Genomic DNA, 24,281 nt, shown 5'->3' on the forward strand with positions numbered 1-24,281 from the left:
AGCTTTAATAAGGTTTAATTTATATTTAAAGGGATGACAAGAGTGGTAGTTGAGAAACCTATTAGAGGCCATTGGTTTCCTGTACCAACTTGTAGTAAGGGTGTTATCTCCCATTCTAATGGCACGCATGTCTAAGAAGGGAATACTATTTGTGTTAGAGTCCTCAAGTTCAACAGTGAACTGTAAATGAGGATCAAACTCATTGAATAAAGACAAGGTGGCCTGAATCTTGTCTGGAGGTAAGGCTAGTAATAAGTCATCAACATACCGTTTAATAAAAGGGATTTGGAAATCTAAACGACCAAGCCGGTCAGATACTAAATCATCCAGTACATAATTAACCAGGATGGGAGAGATTGAGGAACCCATAGGTGTCCCAAAAATTTGAAGGTAATATTTGTCATTGAAGACCAAAAAATTAGTGTCAAATATTAATTGTAAAAGTTCTGCAAATACATCCCAGGATACAGGACAGTTAGGTTGGATGGAGTTCCAGTGATTTCTTAAGGAGGTAGTAACGCTAGAAAGAGGTAAATTAGTGAAAAGAGATACCACATCAAAACTCACTAAAATGTAACCTTGTGGAAGTTCAAAATTATTAATAAATTCACTAAAATGAAAAGAATCAACAATATTAAAGTTGTTATTATAATTATAAGATCTAGATAAGATGTCAGTTAAAAATTTAGCAATATTAATGTTAGGTGAATTAATAGAGGAAACAATTGGCCTCATGCTCAATGTGGGCTTATGTATTTTAGGTAGACAATAAAATCTGGGAGCATATCCATCATAATTATGTAAAAATTTTGCAAGTGTTTGATCTATGATCTTAATATTTTTTAAGTGTGTAATGAATTTATTTATTTTATTTGTAAATTTAGAGCAAGGGTTGGTAGAAAGAGGTTGATAGTATCTATCATCATCTAACAACGATTGGCTGAGGTTAAGATATTGATCTCTATCCATGAGGACAGTGGCATTCCCTTTATCACTTGTAAGAACGAGAAGATTAGAGTGAGTTTTTAAAAACGATACCGTCTCCCTGTAAATCTTATCTAACTCCGATATGGGTTGTCTAGGGCGATTAGAATAGTTCAACAGAATATTATTGGAAGAAGACCTAAGAGATAAAAGGTCAGAATTGTCAGCATGTGACAAAATATTTTCCACATCTGCTAAAATTCTACTAACAGAGTAATCTCTGAAAGTTGGCTGTAAGCCAAATTTGGGGCCCAAGGATAACAACTTAAGAATGTCCTGAGGAACCTCAGTACTAGATAGATTTTTAATCCACTTGGGATTAAATGGAATTTTTTTAAACTGGGGAGTGTCTAAGTTATTAAGTTTCTTACGAAGGTGTGCCATGGATTTATGATATACAAAATTAAATTTCCTATGTAAGGATGACTCAAAAGTGTCTAACAAATTGTCAGGAAGGTGATTATCAAGAAAAGAAGTGACATTATTGATTTGAGAAATAATAAATTTAATATCAGTGTGAACCTTAGAAATATGGAAATTAAGTAATCGTGCCCTCACCTGTCTGTTTAATGCTTGGCTTCTGCGGTACAAGGTGTCATTGGTGGAGCCTGATGTTGATGCGAGTATGTTGGAAGTGGTGTCTATGATAAATTTCGGGATCTTCTTAGTTCTCCTACACTCCAAAAGGAAAATGCATTTTAATGCATTTTAAGTATGTAATTCAAGTAAATTCATTCTCTAAGATATGGCATCACTGACATTCCTAATTCTAAAGTAGTCATTTGTTGTGTTAGTTCATTTTCAGATTTGATTTTGAACGACCTTGTCCAAGGTAACCTTTTTTAAAACCGCATGCGATGGACCGTATGATAAAAATATCATGGAATACCGAATGTAGAACTTCTCCAGAGAATGAAAAAAAGCGAAGAAATAATAAGCATATTAAAAACAAGAAACCTAGAATTATTTGGGCACATTATTAAAGAACCTCAGTACGTAGGAGAAGAAGAAGAAGACCTTGTTTATAAACTTACTTTCATTTCTGATAAATAACTCTCTTACAGATACTACAATTCAAAATACAATACAATATGTTACAATACAAAAGTAACCAACCGGTCTTAAACTTGTTTAATGACTTTAAAATTGTGTTTAAAATAAACCACAACTGTAGTAAAATCTATTGCTGAAGACTGTTTATCTAAAATGTAAATGTATTTAAATGTAAATTATAAAAAAATAAGCGAGTATCACGAATATCAAACAAAGTAGTCTTGTATCAAACCAGTCTATATAAAATTCTTGATGCACTGTGCCATTATAAACGTATATTTCAATTAAAATGAGATCTAAATTAATAAAAATGTTTTGTTGCAGAGTTAACAAAATGGTGGACATAGTAACAAACCGTGTTTTTGATACCTACAACAAATTTTCTCCGTCGAATAATAATCACAACCAGTCTGTGGCGACGTCGACGATTATGAGATCATTTTCTAGAGACCAGAAATTCAAGAGAACCTTAACCAGAGAGGCTGATCAACAGGTAAGACTCTAATAGTTTAATATATTTTTTGTTCTAGAGATTTTTGATCGTTTTGAATCAGGATATTCATTTTAATCCTTGATGATAAATCTAAAAATATACCTCTAACACAGCGCATATTTTTCTATTTTAAATTTATTCTATCTATCCTATCTATTCTACCTAACCTAACCTATCATATAGGTAAATAATTTTTTTGTAGCATAAAATTGGGATGATTAGACTATATCACAAGTAAGTTGTAAATACCAATAGTTTTATATGTAAATGTAATGAACAATGCATTATAAACAATAATTACAATAATAACAAAAATGAAAAAGTTGAATGTAGAGTACGAATTCAGGGGGTACTGTCTGAACCTTTTAAAACAAATAACGGGCTGCACCAGGGAGACCCTCTCTCTTGTATACTGTTTAATCTGGCTCTGGAAAAAGTAATACCTATGTCACAAATCACAACCATTGGTTCGATATATAATAAATCAGTGCAAATCCTTGCCTATGCTGATGATATCCATATTGTTGGGAGAACGAAAAACGCTGTAAAAGGGGCGTATGTAGCATTAAAAGAATCAACTACAAAAATGGGTTTAATAATGAACACCAACAAAACGAAGTATATGAAAATAAACACGCAATGAACAGTGAACGAATTTGTATACCTGGGAACACTCCTTAACACTGAAAATAATGCTACCGCAGAATTTGCGCGGCCAACAGATGCTATTTTGGGCTCAATCTCCTTTTTAAATTCACAGTTATTATCGAGAAATACAAAAATAAAATTCTACAAAACAATAAAACGCCCAGTCCTAACATATGGTTCAGAGACTTGGACTCTAACAAAAAGTAATAAAAACATGTTAGGATGTTTCGAAAGAAAAGTACTAAGGCGAATCTATGGAGCAGTGAATGACAATGGAGTGTGGAGAAGACGATACAACTTTGAACTTTATAGAATATACCAGGAATCTGATATCGTAAAACATATTAAGATAGGACGTCTGAGGTGGATAGGACATGTAATGCGGGAGAGGAAGACCCAGAACAAGGTTCCTTGATAACATCGATGAAGACATGAGAAATATGGGAATACGTGCTTGGCGGTGGAAGGCGATGGATAGGGACCACTGGAGAGAAATTCTTGAGGAGGCTAGGACCCACACAGGGTTGTAACGCCAGAATGATGATGATGACAAAAATAAATTTCACAAACCAACATGGAGGTGATAAATATATTAAATTGATTCTTTTGCGCAACTAAGAAATCAGTAATCGGGCAGTCTTAATATGAGGAGAGCATTCTCCCCACCTGAAACGTAACTCTCTGGATGGCATGTAACACATGTTCCGGTTTGTAGGCGCTGCATTTTCTTCATAATTTTCTCTTCACTTCTCAATTATGTTGAATTATTGTGTGGTAGCCAGTAAATGAGAGAGTCCTTAATTGTACCTGATATAGCACGCGTAGCTTGGTTGATCAACACGGTTGGTGTGTGGGTTATGGATCCACACCTGTACGCTTTATTCGTCGATGGGATATATCAGACTTCGTAATAAGTAAACCCTTTATGGAGTTGTATAACTTTTGCAAAGTTCTGCGATGAGTGTCCAAAAAATGACATCAAAATAATAGCAGGAGACTTTAATGCCAAAGTCGGAAGAGAGAATATATTTTCGCCCACCATCGGGAAAGAAAGCCTACACGTAGACTCTATTGATAGCGGTCTCATAATCATAAACTTTGTGATAACTAAGAACGTGGTAATAGCTGGGACACGATTTCCCCATAAAGATATACATAAGGGAACTTGGAAATCTCCTGATAATGAAACGATTAACCAAATATATCATCGATGCAGGACACTGCTCCAACGTATTAGATGTTAGGTCTCTTAGAGAAGCAAACATAGATAGTGATCACTATTTAGTTAAAGCACGATTTAAAGAGAGAATATTCAATTTAAAAAAGGAGATCGGGAAAAAAGAGAAAAAATCGGCATTAATAAACTAAAAATCCCGACATTGCAAATGTATACAAACAGCAAATAGAAGATGAAATAAGGACAGAAAACTTAGAAGAAAAAGAAGACATTAACCAACTATCAGCAAATATACGAGATATTGTGTTACAGACATCGGTTGAAATATTGGGCAAAACCAAGTCAGAAGAAAGAAATTATCGGTTTGATCGTGAGTGCGAAATGGCCACAAATAAAAAGAACGCAGCGTATGAAAAAACCGTCGACGCAGGTTGTACACGGAGAGAAAAAGAAGAGTATAGACGTCTTAGAAGAGAGGAAAAAGGTATCCATCGACGTAAGACAAGAGTATACGAACAGAACACTCTGAATGAGATACAAAGTTTATTCGATAAAAATGAAAGGAGGAAATACTACAAACCTTAAATAATAGCCGTAGAGAATTTAAACCACGATTAAAAATTTGTAAAGACACTAACGGTCAAATTCTACATGATAAAAACTCAGTTCTTAACAGATGGGCACAACATTTCAGCGAACATCTAAATATAAACGATATTGAAGGAGAGTACAACATAGAAAATGAACAAAATATACAACGTCAACTACACAGTGAAGACCCAACAAGAGAAGAAGTGTCAAATGCGATCCTAAAACTCAAAGACAATAAAGCCCCAGGAATCGATGAAATCTGTTCGGAAATGTATAAAAAAGGTGGTGATCAACTTTTAGCAGCAATCCATAAACTAATAGTACTTATATGGTAGAATGAATTGGTACCAGAAGAGTGGCTAAAGGGAATAATATGTCCGTTACATAAAAGGGTGATCAACTAGAGTGTAAGAACTATAGAGGCATTACTCTGTTAGCATCTGCGTATAAAATCTTCGGCAATGTATTGTTTGAAAGACTTTTTACAAAGAATATTGACATTATATAATGCAATGATAGACTTTGGGAGCCCATCTAAGTTAGTTAAGCTGACCCAACTAACAATGCAAAACGTAAGCTCATGCGTTAGACTTGAAGGAGAAAACTGTACGTTCTTTGACATTATTAATGGTTTAAGACAGGAGGACGCACTGGCGTGTCTCCTCTTTAATATTGCTTTGGAAAAGGCAATCAGACAATTAAATATAAGAACTCTTTTTAATAGATCGACGCAAATTCTCGCATTCGCTGACGATACAGTTATAGTAGGCACAAGTATGAGAGACATGGTGCAGTGGTTTACAAGGCTTGCGGACGCGGCAAGTGAATTAACACTTGTGGTAAACGAGGAAAAAACCAAATATATGTTGGTTTCTAAAAACCCCCGAAATATCCAACAGAGAATTCAAATTAACAACCATACCTTTGAGCAAGTCAAACAACAAACACGACAAGCGACGAAATAAAAAGACGCATAGCAATTGCAAACAGAACTGTTCACGGTCTCCAGAAATATTAAAAAGTATATATGTAAAACGTGCAGTAAAGCTCATACAAGACCTTAAGACCGGTTTGATATGTGGGGCTGAAACGTGGACCTTATCTCAAAATGATGGTATTTTTAAGAGAAAAATTCTTAGAAAGATTATGACTGTGATATTATGACAGTGGACGATAATTATTAAATCTAAGATATTAATAAATACTACATTGGCAATTATAGCTTCTGTTCAGTCTTATACAGCTCCGAACATCTTTTCTGCCTCGTTGGTTCACTACATCCCAGGATGTTATGTATCTTCGTAGTCTTTTTCGAATAAGTATGGACACTCCTTGCTGGACTTTCCGAAGAAAAAATGGTTGTGTACTCTCCTACATTCTCTATCCCTTGTCCCTTCCTTTTGGTCTCAGCAAGTAATAAAATCCATATTAGCTTCTTTTGTTTCTGAAATCATCTCGTTAATTTTTTGTGAAATAGCTTGAACGTTCCATGTACCATTATAATCCGTTTTCCTAGCTTTGCTCCCAACTTATATACTAATATACTAAATATAAATATTTGTGTTTATTGCATTCTGTCAGTGAAAGTTCAATTTAATTGCTCGTGAATACTTTTCCGTATAAAATTAGTTTATGTTTACATTCATTAATGAGCATGTACATTAGTTTTGCACTTTAAATATAACGTTTCAACACAACAGCTGAAATGGCGTTATTAATTTCTTTTTATTGTAATCAGTAAGTGTACAATGTTTACAAGCATTTCACGATCATACGATCTTTTCCGTAGCCAATGGTTGGATTTAGTACATTATCTATAACATAACCAAAACAGTGTCCGTATTAATAAATCTGAAGTAATATATAGCTTAATGAGCCGTGTAACAAATGAACTTTATCAGTATACACAGTATTAGCACAGACAGTTTGTGATATCTCAGTTTAAGTTTATAAAAAAAATTTAAAACTAAGTCAATACTGATAAATTATTTAATTAGCATCAAAAATTATGCCTCTAGGTTCGGATTAAAACGCTACGGTTGATAAGATAGTTTACTCATTACAAAATTGTTTTGAAATACCATATAACAATTAGAAAAATTTTAAAAACGATTATGTTCTATGTTATGACAATTTTGTTGCATTTCACCTGCACAATAATTACGCTTATCTTATTTATTCAAAATAGTATTAATATAGTAATAAACATATCTTACGAACACTAGGAATTGGAGTTAAACGATTTTCCATCTAGGGGTTTGAATTTCGGTAAGGCAAAGGTAAAATAACTAACAAAAAACCATTTACTGACATTATCATCATTATTCTGGTTCTACAATCCTTCAATTCTTGATGAGTCCTAGCGTAGGCTTTTCCGTTATTTTCTGATGCTGGTCCCATGTGGTGTTGAAGGCATCTTTGAGTTTACCCCATATGCCATTGATTTTATTTCTGCTTCTGGGTTTTCCTTATTTATTGTTAAGATATAGGGAGATACTCTCCTCATTTAAGGGGTGCCCCGGACTGAGGGACATTTTCTTGCCATCAGTTTAAGACGTATTATATGCGTATATATTCCTTGGTTCAAGTACCTATAAAAAAATTCAAACTTTTTTACAAACCTGTATACACAGTTCTCATTTCGTAGATGATTTATAGAATTTCTTTATTACAGGCTGCAGAAAATCAACTATTCGATAGCAAGGACAATGTGCCAGATGTGAAACTAGGCAAAAGAAGACCATTTATGGGACTTAGCTGTCAAAATTGTACATTAACTAGTAGGGTGAGTTGTTTTTCTATTCGTATACTTACTAAGTCCATAATGGAATATAGATAAGTGTAGATTTAACAATAAAAAACTGAAAACTTTTTTTTTCAAAACTTCAACAAAATTTATTAATATTAATTTTCACTACAGCTGTTTCGGCATAGTGCCTTTGTCAAGTGATCTATTTTTGGTATGCCTTTAACATAATAAGTTGACGAGGGGAGAACTGTTCGTCTCGGGTTGGTCATTCAGAATTATGTCTGTATTTTTTAATTTGTTAATTTCTATAGATTCGAATCAAAATAGGTTAAGGCCTTTACTTTGAACGTGAAAAATTTGAAATTGGCCATTAAAAGATTGATTGTGATCTAAAAGGTGAAGTGCGTACGTAGAATCTGTTTTTCTATTATTAAAAGCCCTTTTGTGTTCTGCCATCCGTTTGTTAAAAGTTCTACCAGTTTGACCGATGTAAGTTATTGGACAGTCGCCTCATTTAGGTTTGTATACACCACTGTGTAATTGCTTTTTCCTTTCTCTCTCGTTGTTGTTAATATATTTGTTGTTAATTTAATATAAGTTGATATTTGTTTGGAAAGCTGGTGTTATTTCTTTACCTTTACTCCATAAAGTGTAGACGCATACCAAAAATAGATCACTTGAGAAAGGCACTCTGCCGAAACAGCTGTAGTGATAATAAATTATAATACATTGTGTGGAAGTGTTGAAAACAGAAGTTTTCAGTGTTTTATTGTTAGATAAAATGAATTTTCATCAAGTATCGGTTGAATCCATGTTGAATCGACTTATAAGTGTAGATAAAAAAGTACCTAAATTATTTTACTTTTCTTTAGTAACGGTCTCAGTGTATAAAATATTTTACAACTTCATTATTATGATCATATCAAGGGGCGTTTTTAAATGAGAACTCTTATAATATTTTATTAGAAAAAGTAGTTTACAGAAAACTGTAATCAAGTCATTTTTAACAATAACAGATGCCGCCGAATCGTCTAGTCGTTTTAAGTATGCGCTTGGGCGACTCATGCGAACACCGGCGCTTATTATATATATCCTGTTATTTTTAGTTTTTCTAATGGTTCGTAATGAAGTGGCGTGTTTTTAACGATGGCAAAAATCAGGTAACAGAATTTTTGTAAACGATGAATCTTGCAGTATTAAAAAATCTGATTTATTTGATGCGATCTGTGTCTTCTATAAATTAGTTTAAGATGATCACAAATGTTATTTTAATAGTAGTTACAAATTAAAAACAAAAAAAATAATAAACATGATAATAAGAGGAAAAAAAATAGGACAAAAAACTCGTATCACAAGGAGCACAACAAAACGATAACTAAAGGAAATATAATTAATTCATCTATGAGCTTACGGGACTCCCGACTATTAGTTCACTTTAAGTATTGAAAAAAAAACTACTCTGATCTGTTTAGACGGTTTTCTTTCTATCCCTCCCTCTCTCTCTAGTTTCAGAACTTTTTCTGCCTGTACGATTTGTCTCCATCAACTTATGCCTCCACCTGAGTCAATGTACCTACGTAAGGATCTATTGCAGACTGGATTCTACTCCTATATCCGTTTGTCTTCTCTTAATGACCTTTTTATTTTTTAATATACAAACCATGTGTAAGAATAGCCATTTTCTTTGCACGTGTCGCGCAGTCACGTATTTGACGATTCCGATTGACTAATAAAATTACTTATTTGCTATTTTCTTCTTGTAATTCCTTCTTTTTACTGATGTAAAAAGTGGTTGTTTCATGGATGTTTTAAACATCCATGAAACAACCAGAGTATAATCATACTGTTATTATTAGTCGTAAAATACGTTTAGATAACTGTTGCTGCAGATTCATACTGACAACCATTCTTTCTTTTAGGAATCACTAGTGAACAAAACAACCGAAATCTTAGCCTTAAGAAACATCCTGGACTACCAGTTACCAGTCAGCAGCGGGTTTATCCGAAAAACTTTTTCTCACTTGTATCAAGTGTCCCAAATCAAGACATATAAATATCCACAGGTGGCAGATCTAGTATTGGAAGATAGTCGTCTTAAAGAAGCCATCGACAAGGCAGCCATTCAACAGTTTCACGATGCCAACAATAGCGATGAAGAGTTTTACCAAAAGCTATTAAAAAACAACCAGCAACGCGCGAAGAAGTTGCTATTTGATATGAGATCGACGCTATCAGATTTTTTACTTAAGTGAGTATATCTATAAATATAATATCATATCATATTATTACTGGGTTATTCTTGTATGACCGGTTGATGTCAGATAAAAAGTATTCTTGAGCAGACTGAAGAATTTAAGGTTTAAGGGTTGATTCATATAATAAGATGTGAATAAAGTTGTTTTTGCAGAAGTTATACATAAGCCTTTACCGACGCATTGCAAGTATCAAAGTGAATAAAAGGAATTCATTCACACTTAGAAAAATTTTTTTGTTCACCTAGAAAAAGGGCTGTATAAATATAGTTTTTACTATTGTCCTTACAATTTCATCATATTTTCTCACCTTTCAAACCTTCCTTGGACTTTCAAACTTAGCCAAATCATTCCGATCGTTCTCAAGTTTTTATAAAAAAGAAGTTATAAAAAAATAAAATGACGTTTGTTAAATGTCTTTTTTTTTTATAATTCCAAAATTCTGGAAACTTTACAAAAAATTTAGTTTTTTTTATCAGCATTCCTCTTTTCACAAGACTTATGTTATTTATAAGTTTATCTATAATTTTATTGCATCGTTTTATGCTTCTACGTAATATTTAACATCTATTTTAAGAGGAAAAACCCTCTAAAAATTTAAAAATAAGTAAAACAACAGCCGTTAGCTATTGGTATTTAAGTATTTAAAAAAAAATGGTACAATGGTTATTATCAAGAACATTAGTATTTGGTGGGATAACCTTCGTGTTTTAGGACAGACTCGATTTTGCGAGTCATGGAGTTCACGAGACGAGCCAAATCTTCTGGTGTAATAACTCTAAACAAATTTTGAATAAAGGCTTCTATTAGTTCTCTCTTGTTACTTGGGTTTCGGCGTGATACTAACACTTTCAGCCTTGACCATAAATTTTCTATTGGATTTAGATCGGGACCAAGTTCCAGGCCAAGGCAGGACAGTAACGTCATGGTTTCTCAACCATTCCATGGAAGTCTAAGCCGTATGACAAGGCGCTCCATCCTGCTGGAAGATGCATTGTTGGGCATCCCCTTCAAACAAATCTCTGATAGTCGGCAGCAGTTTGGCTTGCAGTATCTCTTCCTGATATTTTTTTTTGCGTTAATATTGGCCTCTACTGCTAAACGTCCAACTCCATTATTGGTCATACAAGCCCATACCATGACACTCACAGGATGCTTTATAGTGACCATAGTACACTGGGCAAAAGGTCTTCCCCCGGACGGCAGTGAACAAACTTCACTCCGTCACTCCCAAAGATCGAGATTCTGGTTTCATCACTCCAAATTGCTTTACTTCACTGCTCTGTCCACCCTCTGTGTGCAATGCCCAATAAATGCGTTTTTGCCTCTGTTTTTTGTTTAATTTTCACACAACTTTCTTCTGATAGTGCAATCCGATATTTGTAAGCCAGTTGATTTGACAATAGCATTAATTTCTTACAATTGCTCTAACAATTTGAGCCATTGTCAAAATGCTCATATAACACGGTGCATAGTCCTGATGAAAAAGGATTTTTTCCTTCTGCAAACGTGGTTTTTTACCAATTTTTTCCTTCAGCTGGTCTAAAAGGTTACAATAATATGTAGAATTTATTGTTTTACTAGTTTGCACACAATCAAAATTCCTTTTGTGCCCCTTCTTGGCCGAAAACGCTTTAAGTCAAAATATTGCTTATACTGTCCAATAATATTCCTAGGACTCCTACTAAATCTTTTTCATGCTGTTTTTGGACGTCGTTGGACGTGGATCGTCTGCAAGGCTTGTACGACCACGTTTACATTCAGTAACTCATCTTTCTACTGTAATAATTGAAGGTGAATTGTCCTTATACTTTTTCAACATTCGTTCATAAATTTCCTTTGCTATAAACCAAAATAAAAAAAAATCCTTCCAAAAATAAAAATTCAATCACTGCACAATACTTGATTTTTTCCATTGTAAAAAATACTGAGAAAGATACTACGTGACTTGTAAACAAGGAATGAATTGACATATTGAAATGAAACTTCACATACGTTCATATAAAAAGTGTACCAACATAACAAAAAAAAAAATAATCTACTAGCAACGCCCTCTTTTATCGAATCGTAAAACTTATTGAACAGTCGTATTGTCGTATAGATAATATTCAAGAATTTTGTTGTCCTTAGATACCAAGTTTTATTAGATTATCAACGTAGTTTGAATGACTAAATTAATACATAATAATTAAAAAAAAATAATGAATTGTTTGCAATGTGAGATCATTTTCAATATGTAAAGAAAAGAAAAGCCGTACTCCCAATTGGTTTTATTGTAATCTGGGGTTCGGGCCCTACAATCAGCCTATTTTCAGGTCCCCAATAAAGGTTATTTGAACACCAAATCTGTAAATCGTTATAATGTGGCATATTCAAGAGGTGTGAATATGCCACCATTGCAAAGCACCATATTGGTGATCACCATTGCGAAGGCTTATCGATCTTCTGCCACATGGAATGATTGTCCTGCATTTGATATCTGAGTCCATTAAATTTGTGTACTTGCGAAAAAATAACCGATATATAACAGGAATATTTAATTATTTTTATTTAACATGCTGTATTCCAGAACATGTGATGTGATGATTACCAACCTCCTTAGAGGAGACGGTACCTAAAGAAGAAGATTCCAGAACATATTTATATATTTCCAATAGTTCCACTAATTCAAATATTTTTCGCTACAGAATCTTAACATACATTTTTGATTTCCAGGTTTACATCATGGGTTTGTTACAAACTACTTCCATGCTTCTTAACGTCAGTTGTGGTTCACCCGGGCCAAGTTGAAATGTTGAAAAAAGCTGGAAAATCGAGTCTTCCGCTTATTTTCTTACCGTTACATAGGTCACATTTGGATTACATTTTGATATCGTTTATTTTGTTAAACAATAACATAAGATCGCCGCTCGTGGCAGCTGGAGATAATTTGAGGATACCATTTTTTGGGTAAGTGGAATTTTGTTTTATTTTTGATATTATTTTTGTGATAATTTCGATTTATGAATAGAGGAACATTATTTTTGTTGCCTTAACACCAAACTTAATAAGTCCCAGGCCTACCGATAGACCATAAAATAATAAAATACCACGAAGTATGACCGATTTACAAGACAAAGCTTCCAGCAAAGAAAAAACTAGTAGTTATTCATCAATATCGTCTCCTACGACGCCTTTCTTGTAAAACGATTTGTCTTTAATTTCAAATCAGACAGCTATGACTCGCTACGAACCAAATCTGAAGAATAGGTTGGTACCTAAGTAATTCAAAAAGCAGTTTGTGAACTTTTGTCATTGTTACAGTCTATTAGTTACTCTAGTAGTTTTTCTTCTGCATATTTGGCTGTTTTTTCGCATTATTTTCATTTAAACTCACTGCTATATAATCTCCATTATTGATATTTCTTTCTTTCTCAAGGTAGTACACAAACAAAATATCAAAATAGGAAAGCCGAAACCTTGCCAGTTGATCTTTGCCTATTTGTTCCCTTTGTCCACTGCCTATTTCATCGTGTATTTGAGATTATAAAATCAGATGAATCCTCACCTGAACTTTTAGTGATTTTTTTATATGGTTTTAGATCTCTGTTGCGAGGATTAGGAGCATTCTTCATCAAACGCCGAGTAGATCCAGTGATGGGACGCAAAGATCATATATACAAAGCCGTACTACACACCTACATGAATACTTGTTTAAGAGCCGGACATAACATTGAATTTTTCCTTGAAGGTGGACGAACGAGAACCGGAAAGCCGTGTATGCCAAAATATGGAATACTGAGTGTTATTGTAGACACTTTCATGGATGGTAATGAATTATTTTTGGTTTTATTGTATTGAACAAATCCTTAAAATGCCTTAATTCAATCTATAATAATATTATGACTGATGTATATTTAGAGGAGTATCATTAATTTTTGTCTAATTATCAGGTACGATAGAAGATGCCCTTTTGGTGCCAGTTAGTGTGAATTACGAAAAATTAGTTGATGGAAATTTCATTCGTGAACAATTAGGCCAACCAAAAGAAATGGAAACGTTTGGCAATGCCGTTAGAGGTATTTGGAAGGTTCTGAACAGCAATTATGGTATGATGAGGATAGATTTCAATCAACCGTTTTCGTTAAGGGTAAGTAAAATATAGGACAACGTATTTAATATTATTATTTTTAAATACAACTAATGTTATAAGAGTGATATATTTTATATTCTGTTTAAAATTTCGCTCCACAACCTTTATATTTAACACGTGACCTCTATGACGTCATATGTTCACGTTAAACGTGTACCTTAATGCTAAAATGCTATAAGCGATGTCAGGCGTATGGACAATATGGACATACACACAAGTATTTTGCGAAAGAACCAATATGTGTCGGAGGCACTGGCAAGTATTTAACGGAATGTGTACATTGTGGGGATGAATATCCAAAAGAGATACAAAAACTTCGACAAAAGCAAAACAAAAAGTCTAACCAACTTCGGCATCCTCAGTGAAATGCCATGTTACTAGTGGAGGATCAGCGTGAAGAAAAACAAAACCTACAGCGATATCCCAAGGATAAAAATGTGGATAGTGAGGAACAATAATCACGAAAAGAAACTAGAGGTACTGAAGTATTACTACAGCAAATTCTGGATACACTGAATTAAATGGAAGACAGAATTCTTAATTTGGAAAAACTTGCGAAAAGGAGCTATAGCAAAAAATAAAAATAACTGAGCAAATTATGGGCATCAATCGGTTTCAGAATCACCAATATGAATTGCAAACAGTTCTTGACCTGGAAAAAATAGACGTGTGTCTAGCTCATTCAGTGAATTCAATAGTGAATTCTAAATCAGCTTCCGATTATATAAAATATATCATCCTGTACACCCAACTAATGCAGTAAAAGAGGATAGTGCGGTTATCATTAAAGAAACTATTAGGTACTGTCAAAAGGTGGGCTATCAGACAGCAGAGTTTCAGGCTACAGCTGTCACCGTAGTCATGAAAGGTTTTCTAGTATTGTGGTGTTATATTAAAACTCTCGACATGCACTACAACAGGAAAGCTGTACAAACTTCTTGATGGGCCAAGGTCAAAGACTCATTATAGGAGGCGCTTTTAATGATAAGATATCTGACTTAATTGATTTCTATGTCATACAAGACGTTGCGTCTAACAATGGCATGTTCAAATTGAATTTCATTTATGTAATTAGCAACCGATGTTCACTTTATAATAGTCTGTTTTTGAATCTTGTCAAGCATAGTCGTAAAGTAAATGTTCGACAATCGGTCTCTTTATTTTACATTTCTCATTTCAAGGGAGTCTGTCTGAATCCATCAGACTAGCAGAATAAACGTTCGATGAAATCAAAGTCTCGTTATTCTACACTTCAACAAAAGTTCTTAACCAGCATAACATACAGTCCATTCCAATCCAATCGAAGTAGTTTCTTCAAGTTTTCTGATCCTTCGAGCCGGAAGCAACGGATATGTACCTTATTCTCCTTTCCTCAGTGACTTTCTCGTACAAAGAAAACACACCACGACAAACAAATATTGCAACAAATAAAATAAAAAACTACCTTTCGATTACAACTAAAAAGGGCTGCTGACCTCTCTGGCAAATTGAAAAAACCTGAAGAATTGGACAAAGCTGTAGAAAAAATTACCAATAACATCCATCAAACCGCTGGAATAATACATTAACTATTACCCGAAGAATTAAAGGCAAACATAAAAAAAATTGACCGAACTGGTATAGGACTAGGAACACTGCAGGAACAATGCCGCACAGAAGCTAAAGAGAGAAATTGTAATTTTCATATAGATAAAAAATTTGGAAAATGTTCTTATTAGATATATTGAGCCAAAGGGAAGAAAAAGTGGTCTGAAAACAATTTATACACTTAAAGAACATTAAAAGACGCTTCTTTAAAAAAAAAGATACATTCGGCTTACGGGTTGCCGAGATAATAAAGCTCAAAGTTGGCATACATTTGCCGTGTAACCATAAGTGATAGAGGGTTCGTTTTTAAACAAATACCCTCGTCTTGTCAAGTACTTTTTATATGAAAAGTTTTACTTAATGCGCTTTATGGCAACATCCATAAAAAAGAAAAATAAAAAACCGTTTTCGCGTAAACTGTCGCTCGGAATGCATGAGAGGTGGTGGTGGGGGACATTCACTCGAAATGTGAATCGGCGAGTTCAAAATCATAGCGCGCGCTAAAAATTGCATTACCTCGGCATCTTGTTAACCAATTGTCCTCTTTTTTTTTAGTCGATGTCTCGGACGACAAGGATTTCAAATATTATATTTTCAAATACCATTTTTAATTGCAAAATTGGGAAATTTGCAATAAACAATTGTATGTTAAACAAGTAATTGCATTTTTTTTTCATGCATTTTTTTGAGCTTGCAATTTATACATTGAAGTAAATTGTTACTTTTAGTAAACAAATATGTATTTATAAATTGTTAATAAATAATTTAAATTGTTAAAACAAAGGCGAACGAAATTTTTTTTTTTCATAAATAAACTTTATTTTGACTCAATCTTCAATAATTTTTTTTAAGTATTTTTCTTTTTTTGGAAGGACAAGAATCTTCAGGTCTGACCTTGACCTTCAATATCTCGGCAACCAGTAAGCTGAATGTATCGTTGTTTTTTAAAGAAACGTCTTTTAATGTCCTTTAAGTGTATAAATTTTGAAATTGATATGTTTAAAGCTCGTAAAGTTATTCAATTTGTTAAGCCTAAAAAATGTTTAAAACTTTAAAAAATTTTCTAGGCTCTCCTAGTGAACCGATTTGAATTTTACAAGAAGCGTTTGAAAGTTTGAGCCTTCTTTTATATGTATAAAAAATTGCAACTATCTGAGGGCCTTATTTAGGGCCTACTATTAATTTGAAAATTTGTGATTTTTTTCCAGTAGGCTGGATTGCAAAACCTATCCGACCGATCTTAACAAAATTTAGCACACGTTTTAAACATATTAAAAAGTTTTTCTAGGCGGAATATGGGGCTTTTAAGTCAAGTTTAGAAAGTCGAAAACATTTAAAGGAATAACTTCATTTTTTTGTACTTTTTTTCCAATTATTGCTATTTTTTCAACAATAAACATTAAATTTTCAATTTCTAGCTAACGAAATATTGTGTAAAATTGAATAACGAAACTTTTAACTTCTTATAATTTTTTCTCTAGGATCAATATTTTCCGAATTATAAACGAAAATAAGAGCAAAAACATGAGAAATTTTCAATTGTTTTCAGATTTTGTTAAATAAAAAATTTAGCACAGGGTTTGTTTGTTTTTCCTGAAGGGATTCCAGCAAAAAAATAGTTTCCTATGGAAAATGTCCATTATGGTCTGAATTTCTACAGATCCCGCCTAGTCTAAAAAACCAGATTCAGTTTAAACATAAATAAACACCTTTAATAGATACAGGTATTAATATTTACCAAATAATAAAATGAGAACCCGGTTTTACTAAAACAAATTTTTAATTATGGAACCAAAAATAACTCGACTACTAAAAACTAGATTATTTAGACACATTATAATTTATCAAATGACAAAAAGAGAACCAGATCCAGTTTAAACATAAATAAACACCTGTAATAGATGCAGGTATTCATATTTACCATATAATAAAATGAGAACCTGATTTCACTAAAATAAATTTTCAATACCGGAACCAAAAATAACTCGACTATTAAAAACTAGAATATTTAGACACATTGTTATTTACCAAATGACAAAAAGAGGACCAGATCCAGTTTAAACATAAACAAACACCTGTAGAGATACGGATATTAATATTTACCAAGTAATAAAATGGGAACCTGATTTCACTAAAATAAATTTTTAATACTGGAACCAAAAATAACTCAACTATCTAAAACTAGAATATTTAACTGATTTTACTAAATTAAATTTTTAATACCTGATTCAAAAATAATTCGACTATAACAAAAATTTTGTTAACGGTATTTTCTCAAGATTTTTTTCAAGAAACATTCTTAACATTTTTTTTAAAGAAACTATTATATGTATTAACAAAATTTCTTTCGGATATTATTAAATATAAGTTTGAGTACGTAAAAAAAGTTTTTAGCTATTTTAATTTATCTTTACTGCTGTAGATGGCGACTTGCAAAAGTGTGTTTTTTACTCTAGAACACTTTATGGACCTCCTGTAAAAAAATTTCGGAACGTTCAAAATGTCTATTGTTAAGACTCAAAACTAGAGAATAATCCCTTAAAATACATTATTCGTTATATTTTGATACTTTTACATGAATATTTCTGTAGAAATTGAATAATCGACTTATTTTTTGTTGATTTACCCATATAATATAGAGGGGGTTGTTTTTTTAAGTTTTAGATGATTATTGTTTAGTTTTTTATATATAATAAAAACTTTTTGGTTTATTAGAATTAAGTTAAGTAGATTCGGAGAAAAATGTCTGACCAGTTGCAAAATGATTTTTTTGACAAAAATATTTTTGTCAAAATTGGCATTTTTTACAACTTTTTATCGAATTTATAATTTTTTTTGACAATTATTCATGAGGAAGTCCCCTTAATTGCACACACAAAGTAGTATTTTAATTAAATTAGATTAAATTACTCTTACACTATAGTTCACGTTTACTTTTTTAGGAGCTTATCAAAACATTTAATGCAAATGGAAAGATGCCCATACCTAATGGCATAGCTCACAAGCTGCAGTCTAATCCTTCCACAACCAGTTTGTATGGTACGGATGTAGTGTCAGACGAACACAAGTGCATTGTCGAACGGATCTCAAAACACATTATTTATGGTAAGTAAAACTATCAAATTCTGAATACATATGTAATGTTGTGGCTAAAATTTCATTTTATTTATCTTACGTTTAAAAAACGTAAGGTGTTATCCAGGTATAAACTTTATCCTATTAATTAAAAAAGAATTGGGGTATTATTGGTTGCATAACTAATAGGAACAAATTTACAAATATTACTGAAATATTGCAGTTTTAAAATAAATATATTATTAAATTGTATTCCGAATATTTCATTTTTATTATAAGGGATATAGGTAGCATTCACCAATCGATGAAGAGCGTTGGTAAAAATTGTAGAGACTGATTAATATACTTAGATCTGTTTTTTCTACTAATTTGGAATTTTATGAAAAAAGGTTGTTTTACATTTCACCGCCTTGCTATTTTGAATCAATAATTGAAAAGGTGGATTCCAAAAGGGCTTAAGTCATTTTTTTTCACATTTTGAGGTTTTAGTTGGATCTGATTCTAGAGCATCATTTCTAACATTAGAAAAACAATTCATGCCATAACAGCTTAAGTCAAGTATACTATACAGATTACACATCAGTAATGTTTTCCAAAAGTGCTTTAGTCATGCCTTGTTCTTTTCCAAACAGGCTTGTCAGCTCATGCGCGATTCCAGCTGTCAGCATCTATTTGCTACGACTTTTTGGTTATCTTGACTTTTTGAGGTGAAACAAGTCAGTAATCGTCAGTGATACGCAGTAACGACAATCGCCTTATAAACAATGTGTTCTGGGAAATGCCAGAGGGAAGAAGGCCGGCCTAGAAAAAGGTGGAAAGATGCAGTCAAAGAATATCTAGAGAAAATGGGAGTGCGACAATGGGAATTACTGGCACAGGACCGACAAACATGGAAGGCAATAGTAAACGCGGCAAAGACTCACGAAGAGTTGTAGCTCCATTGATGATGATGATGAAGTCAGTAATCGAAAACGTGTGTTATAAGTATAAAATGAGTTTAGAATGTGTAACAAGTGACTTTTCAGTATCTGTAAACGACATTAATAATGCCAAGAAGAGGAAGCGAGAGAAAAATGAAGACCTGTGGGACAAAAATCTCAAGAAATTCGCAAGAAATAGTTAAGTAGCTCATCCAGATTATCTCATTGTTTGTGCTCATAAAGGTGATGTTTGTAAGGCATATCTATTGACTCCTAATTATGTAAGTAGCTTTTATGATAAAATCTACTCACATAAGACTGCTGCTGATCAGAACAACTTCGTATTCAAATACCTTCTTAATCAAGAATCTAAGCAATATAGGCCTAGAAATAAAACAAATCCAGGATCTCGAACAGTTACAAAATACTTCATACGACAGACAAATGGTGTTTTATTAAGTGTGTGTAATTCCACATTCCTGTCTATCACACAATTTTCATCAAAAAGATTGAATCGATTAGCTAACAAGAGTCAGGAGAATGTCCTCGCGTCGAGAATCAATAATTGATTTCATAAAATCATTAAAGTGCTGTGAAAGTCATTATGGTCATTATAAGAGCGTCCGCGCTTACCTTAGCTCTGAGTTATCTATTAAAAAATTGTGGCGTATTTGGAAACAGACTCAAAAAGAACAGAAGAAGTCACTTGCATCTTACTTAAGTTCTTCAAAATTTTCCAGACGAAATTCAATCTAAGTTTTGGCAGTCCAAAGACAGACGATTGTTCATTTTGTGATCTAACAAAAAGTGAAATAAATTTATGCAATGACCTTCAAGAAAAAGCTTCCCTTATTACTAAGTACAGATTGCACAAGTTACGAGCTAAGAAATTTTATGAAATGCTTAAAAGAACAGAAGCTATAGTTAAGGTATCTTTTGACATGGAACAAAACCAGCCTCTTCCAAAACTAAGAGTTGGTGAGGTATTTTATTCTCGACAAATTTAGGTTTATTTGTATTGATGGAAGATACACAATATTCTACTAATACTTTTGTGTACACATGGACTGAAAACCAGAGTGAGCGAGGCTCCAGTGAAGTAGTTTTAGCTACCTTTTTGGGGATTTTGGAAGACACGTTTAAAAATGTTCCAGCGAACTCTTGACACTTCAACTGTTTTCTGATGCTTACAGTGGACAAAATAAAAATAAAAATGTTGTGGGTTTCCTACTTAGTTATGTGCAGACTTCCAGCGCATTTAGTGATATTCAGCATTGCTTTCCAATCAGGGGACATAGATATATGCCTCCTGATAGAGTATTTGGACGTTTTGAAAAAATATTTAGAAGAAAACGAACAATAGTTGAACCAGAGGAGCACTACAAAGTGTTTGCATCTTCAGCTACAGTTAAAGTTTTAGGAAAAGACTGAGAACTCTTTGATTTCATGGATGCTGCAAAACGAGTTTTATTGAAGAAGCTCTCTTTGATGCGTGAACAACGGGTTTTTGTTTGAGGCGTCAAATTGACGTTTAGTCGTTATAATCTTGATGAAAGTAATAGGTTTCCTGCAAACGTTAAATGCTCGTTATTAGGACGAGAAAAGTTTGACCACAGCTATGATGCAACATACAAATCATTAAAAAATTGGTATCAACGAAATAATATAACACTTATAATACTGTAATATACTGTACAGGATGTCCTATATGAATAACACACATGTATGTGCAGGAGATTAATATCGACATGTCTTAAAGCAGAAACATAAACATGTGGTTAGGAAAACTGACTTTTCGATATGAATAAATAAAAAGAGTCATAGTAGGTAATAAATAATCAGTATATTCTATATTTCTTTCAGATTGTGCGCAATCTTCTTCTGTGATGTCAACAAACGCACTAGCTTATTTATTATTGACATGCTTTAGGGATGGTGTCAGTATTGAAAAACTTGTGGTAGCATTCGATGCATTACGGAGAGACTTAGAATATGAAAGAAAAGATATCGGCTTCAGTGGAGACTCCATAGATGTTATTAATTACGCTGTAAGTAATGTTTATAATTTTGTAGGCAAACAATAGGTGTCATGTGTCAACTGACAATTTTTATTTAGAATTATATATGACAAATGACAAACGGCACTTAAACTTTAATTTTCAATTATTTACTATACCTACTATAGAAAATTTTGATGTGAGAAATATTTTTCTTGTAGGTTGAAATGCTAGGACCAGGTCTGATAAGAAAAGAAAAAGTTAACAACGAAGATATAATTAAACCAATAGCAATTCTACCAAACGTAATCGAATTATCCTATTACAGTAATACTCTGGTGACACATTTTGCACTGGAATCAGTTATTGCCATCGCCATAGAGGCTATGGATCGCACGTCTGGCAACGTTGTCCAGCAGGATCTAGTCGAAAACGTCCAGGAGCTATGTGATATGTTACAATTCGAGTTTTTGTTCTGCAAACCGTGCCAAAACCTCGAGCAGATCATCACTAGCTGCATTGACGATTTAATTGATAGGAAACAAATATTTTTAGTGGTAAGTATGATTATAATATAGACAATAGAGTTTAGCAAACTAAATTACTGTTGACTTCTACCAACTATTCACCATACACTACAATTAGTTCGAAAGTTTGTAAAAGTTATACACATTCATGCATTTTGACGTAATTGCTGTCAGTGAAATCAAACATAAACGAATGAAAATTAAGCTAACTAAATTACTGTTGACCAGGTATCAAGTTGTTTGGTACTTAGAGAAGCACTTTCATCCCTTGAATGATTACTAAACTAGTAAACTTCATTCTCGGGAGGACAAGTAGCACTTTGCTCTATTATAATTCCTTCTTACAGAAAATAATCTTTTGTTTTGTAATATCTTGATTAAAATGCTATAGATTTGTTTTTAAACAATTTCGCTGAATTTAACTTTCTTTTTCAGGACAGCGAGGAAGAAAGTGACTTAAATATAAGAAGCAGGCGGTTAGCTCGACAGTTCGATGATGATGAGCACGAAGAGGAAAGAGTTTCTCCAAAAATATACAAACTTAACCCCAATAAAGAGGCTGTGGATGCGCTCAAGTATCTTAGAGTACCGATAGCACCGTTTGTAGACACGTACGCCATCACTGCATTTACGCTGGACAAATTGGTTGGAAGGCAGCTCTTAGAGTCAGAACTACTCAATGATGTGTTGGAGGAACTTAAATCTCAGCTATCGTCTGGAGGAATTAAATATGGTAAGTGTTTTCTCACAATATTTCAGTCACAGGAATCGTTAAATTCCGAAAAATAGTTTTTTTTTGTGAAGAGTGGCTTAGACATCTTTCAGCTTTCTTCTTTTTCCCGGCTTAGGACCGTCGCACTTTCACAAGCTCTACAGCCTGAGTTAGGCGGATATAGTTTAGTGTTTCTCGCCACCTTTTTGGCACGTTTTGCCACAATTTGAAGGAATTTTGGCGCAGTTCAAAACTATTGATTAAATCAGGGTCATACGAAGTGTGGCTATCAATGCAATTCTTCTATTGTACTTTCTTCTTGTATTATGTTCTTCAAGTATTCTGCAACTACTGTGAATAAATCAATATAACTTTAGAGTACCTTTTCATTAGTTTTTTTGTGTTCAGCCAGAAAAAGGGTAAGTGTGGCAGTAGAGCAAGGAGCTGTTGTTAGATTTCAGATGAAACCGCTACTAAAACCAAAAAGCCATGGAAAGAAATTCATGGCAGGGACTCTTTGCTGCTTGAATGTGCTTTTCAGTGACTTAATCGTTTTCAAGGTGGTAGAGCAGGACCGGGTCGACAATATTGAAAAAATTATTATGATTGTGATGTTCGATTTGACTGACCGTTGGTTGAGTAATCACGTGATTGCCGAAATTGTAGAAATTAATAAATACTGTATCCGGCAGGTTTTACATAACGATTTATGTAAAATCTCCACTTCGGAAATCGTGCAATTTAGGTAATAAACAGACGTAGGCTTCTCAACTAGTCATAACAGGTGACGTAATAGTGACATATGACGTTCCAGCGCCACTGTGGCAGATAATTTTAAATAGGACCTTATGACAAGTTATACCTCGTTTGAAAGGTATTGAAAATACTTATTCAGTCGTAATAATTTTGTTTGAGTGTAAACCCATTTTGATAAATAAATTAAATAAATACTAAAATTGTAGCTTCTCATTTAATTAATAAGTATTAAACAGCCAGTTCTTATAGTAAGTGTTTAAAATGTGCTCCATCTACTTCCTAGCAGTAATGCATCCTATTTCTAAACTCTTGCCGTACTCGTTCAAATCTGTTGGGGGAAATTGCCCTACATTCTTCCACAATTCGTTATTTCAAAATGTCAATATTATCGGGTGATGTAGCGTTAACTTAAGATTTCAAGTATCCCCACAGAAAAAATCTAATGGTGTGAGGTCCGGTGACCGAGCTGGCCATTCTATCGTACCTCGTCGCCCAATCCATCTACCACGATATTCCTCATCTAGGTAACGTCTTACTGCACCATAATGGTGTGCAGGAGCACCATCTTGTTGAAACGATATTTCCAAGTTGCCGAATTCATCTGGATTATTCTCCAGAATTTCAAGTA

The 24,281-nt window shown here is 33.4% G+C and overlaps 1 protein-coding gene across 3 annotated transcripts in view; it reads left to right on the forward strand.

Moving 5' to 3' along the window:
* mino (glycerol-3-phosphate acyltransferase mino) overlaps positions 1-24,281 on the forward strand; it is a 115,038-nt gene that overhangs the window by 86,769 nt on the left and 3,988 nt on the right. For all 3 annotated transcript variants that reach the window (XM_072524012.1, XM_072524011.1, XM_072524010.1), the window contains exons 2-11: positions 2,362-2,530; positions 7,621-7,731; positions 9,615-9,943; positions 12,663-12,896; positions 13,529-13,755; positions 13,880-14,076; positions 18,609-18,771; positions 21,525-21,709; positions 21,880-22,215; positions 22,621-22,918. In XM_072524012.1, coding sequence (XP_072380113.1) covers positions 2,372-2,530; positions 7,621-7,731; positions 9,615-9,943; positions 12,663-12,896; positions 13,529-13,755; positions 13,880-14,076; positions 18,609-18,771; positions 21,525-21,709; positions 21,880-22,215; positions 22,621-22,918 — 2,239 coding nt within the window. In that variant the 5' untranslated portion in view covers positions 2,362-2,371. The remainder of the gene's footprint in view (positions 1-2,361; positions 2,531-7,620; positions 7,732-9,614; positions 9,944-12,662; positions 12,897-13,528; positions 13,756-13,879; positions 14,077-18,608; positions 18,772-21,524; positions 21,710-21,879; positions 22,216-22,620; positions 22,919-24,281) is intronic.

This window comes from Diabrotica undecimpunctata, chromosome 2 (genome assembly GCF_040954645.1).
Source record: "Diabrotica undecimpunctata isolate CICGRU chromosome 2, icDiaUnde3, whole genome shotgun sequence".
Classification (NCBI taxonomy): Eukaryota; Metazoa; Arthropoda; class Insecta; order Coleoptera; family Chrysomelidae; genus Diabrotica; species Diabrotica undecimpunctata.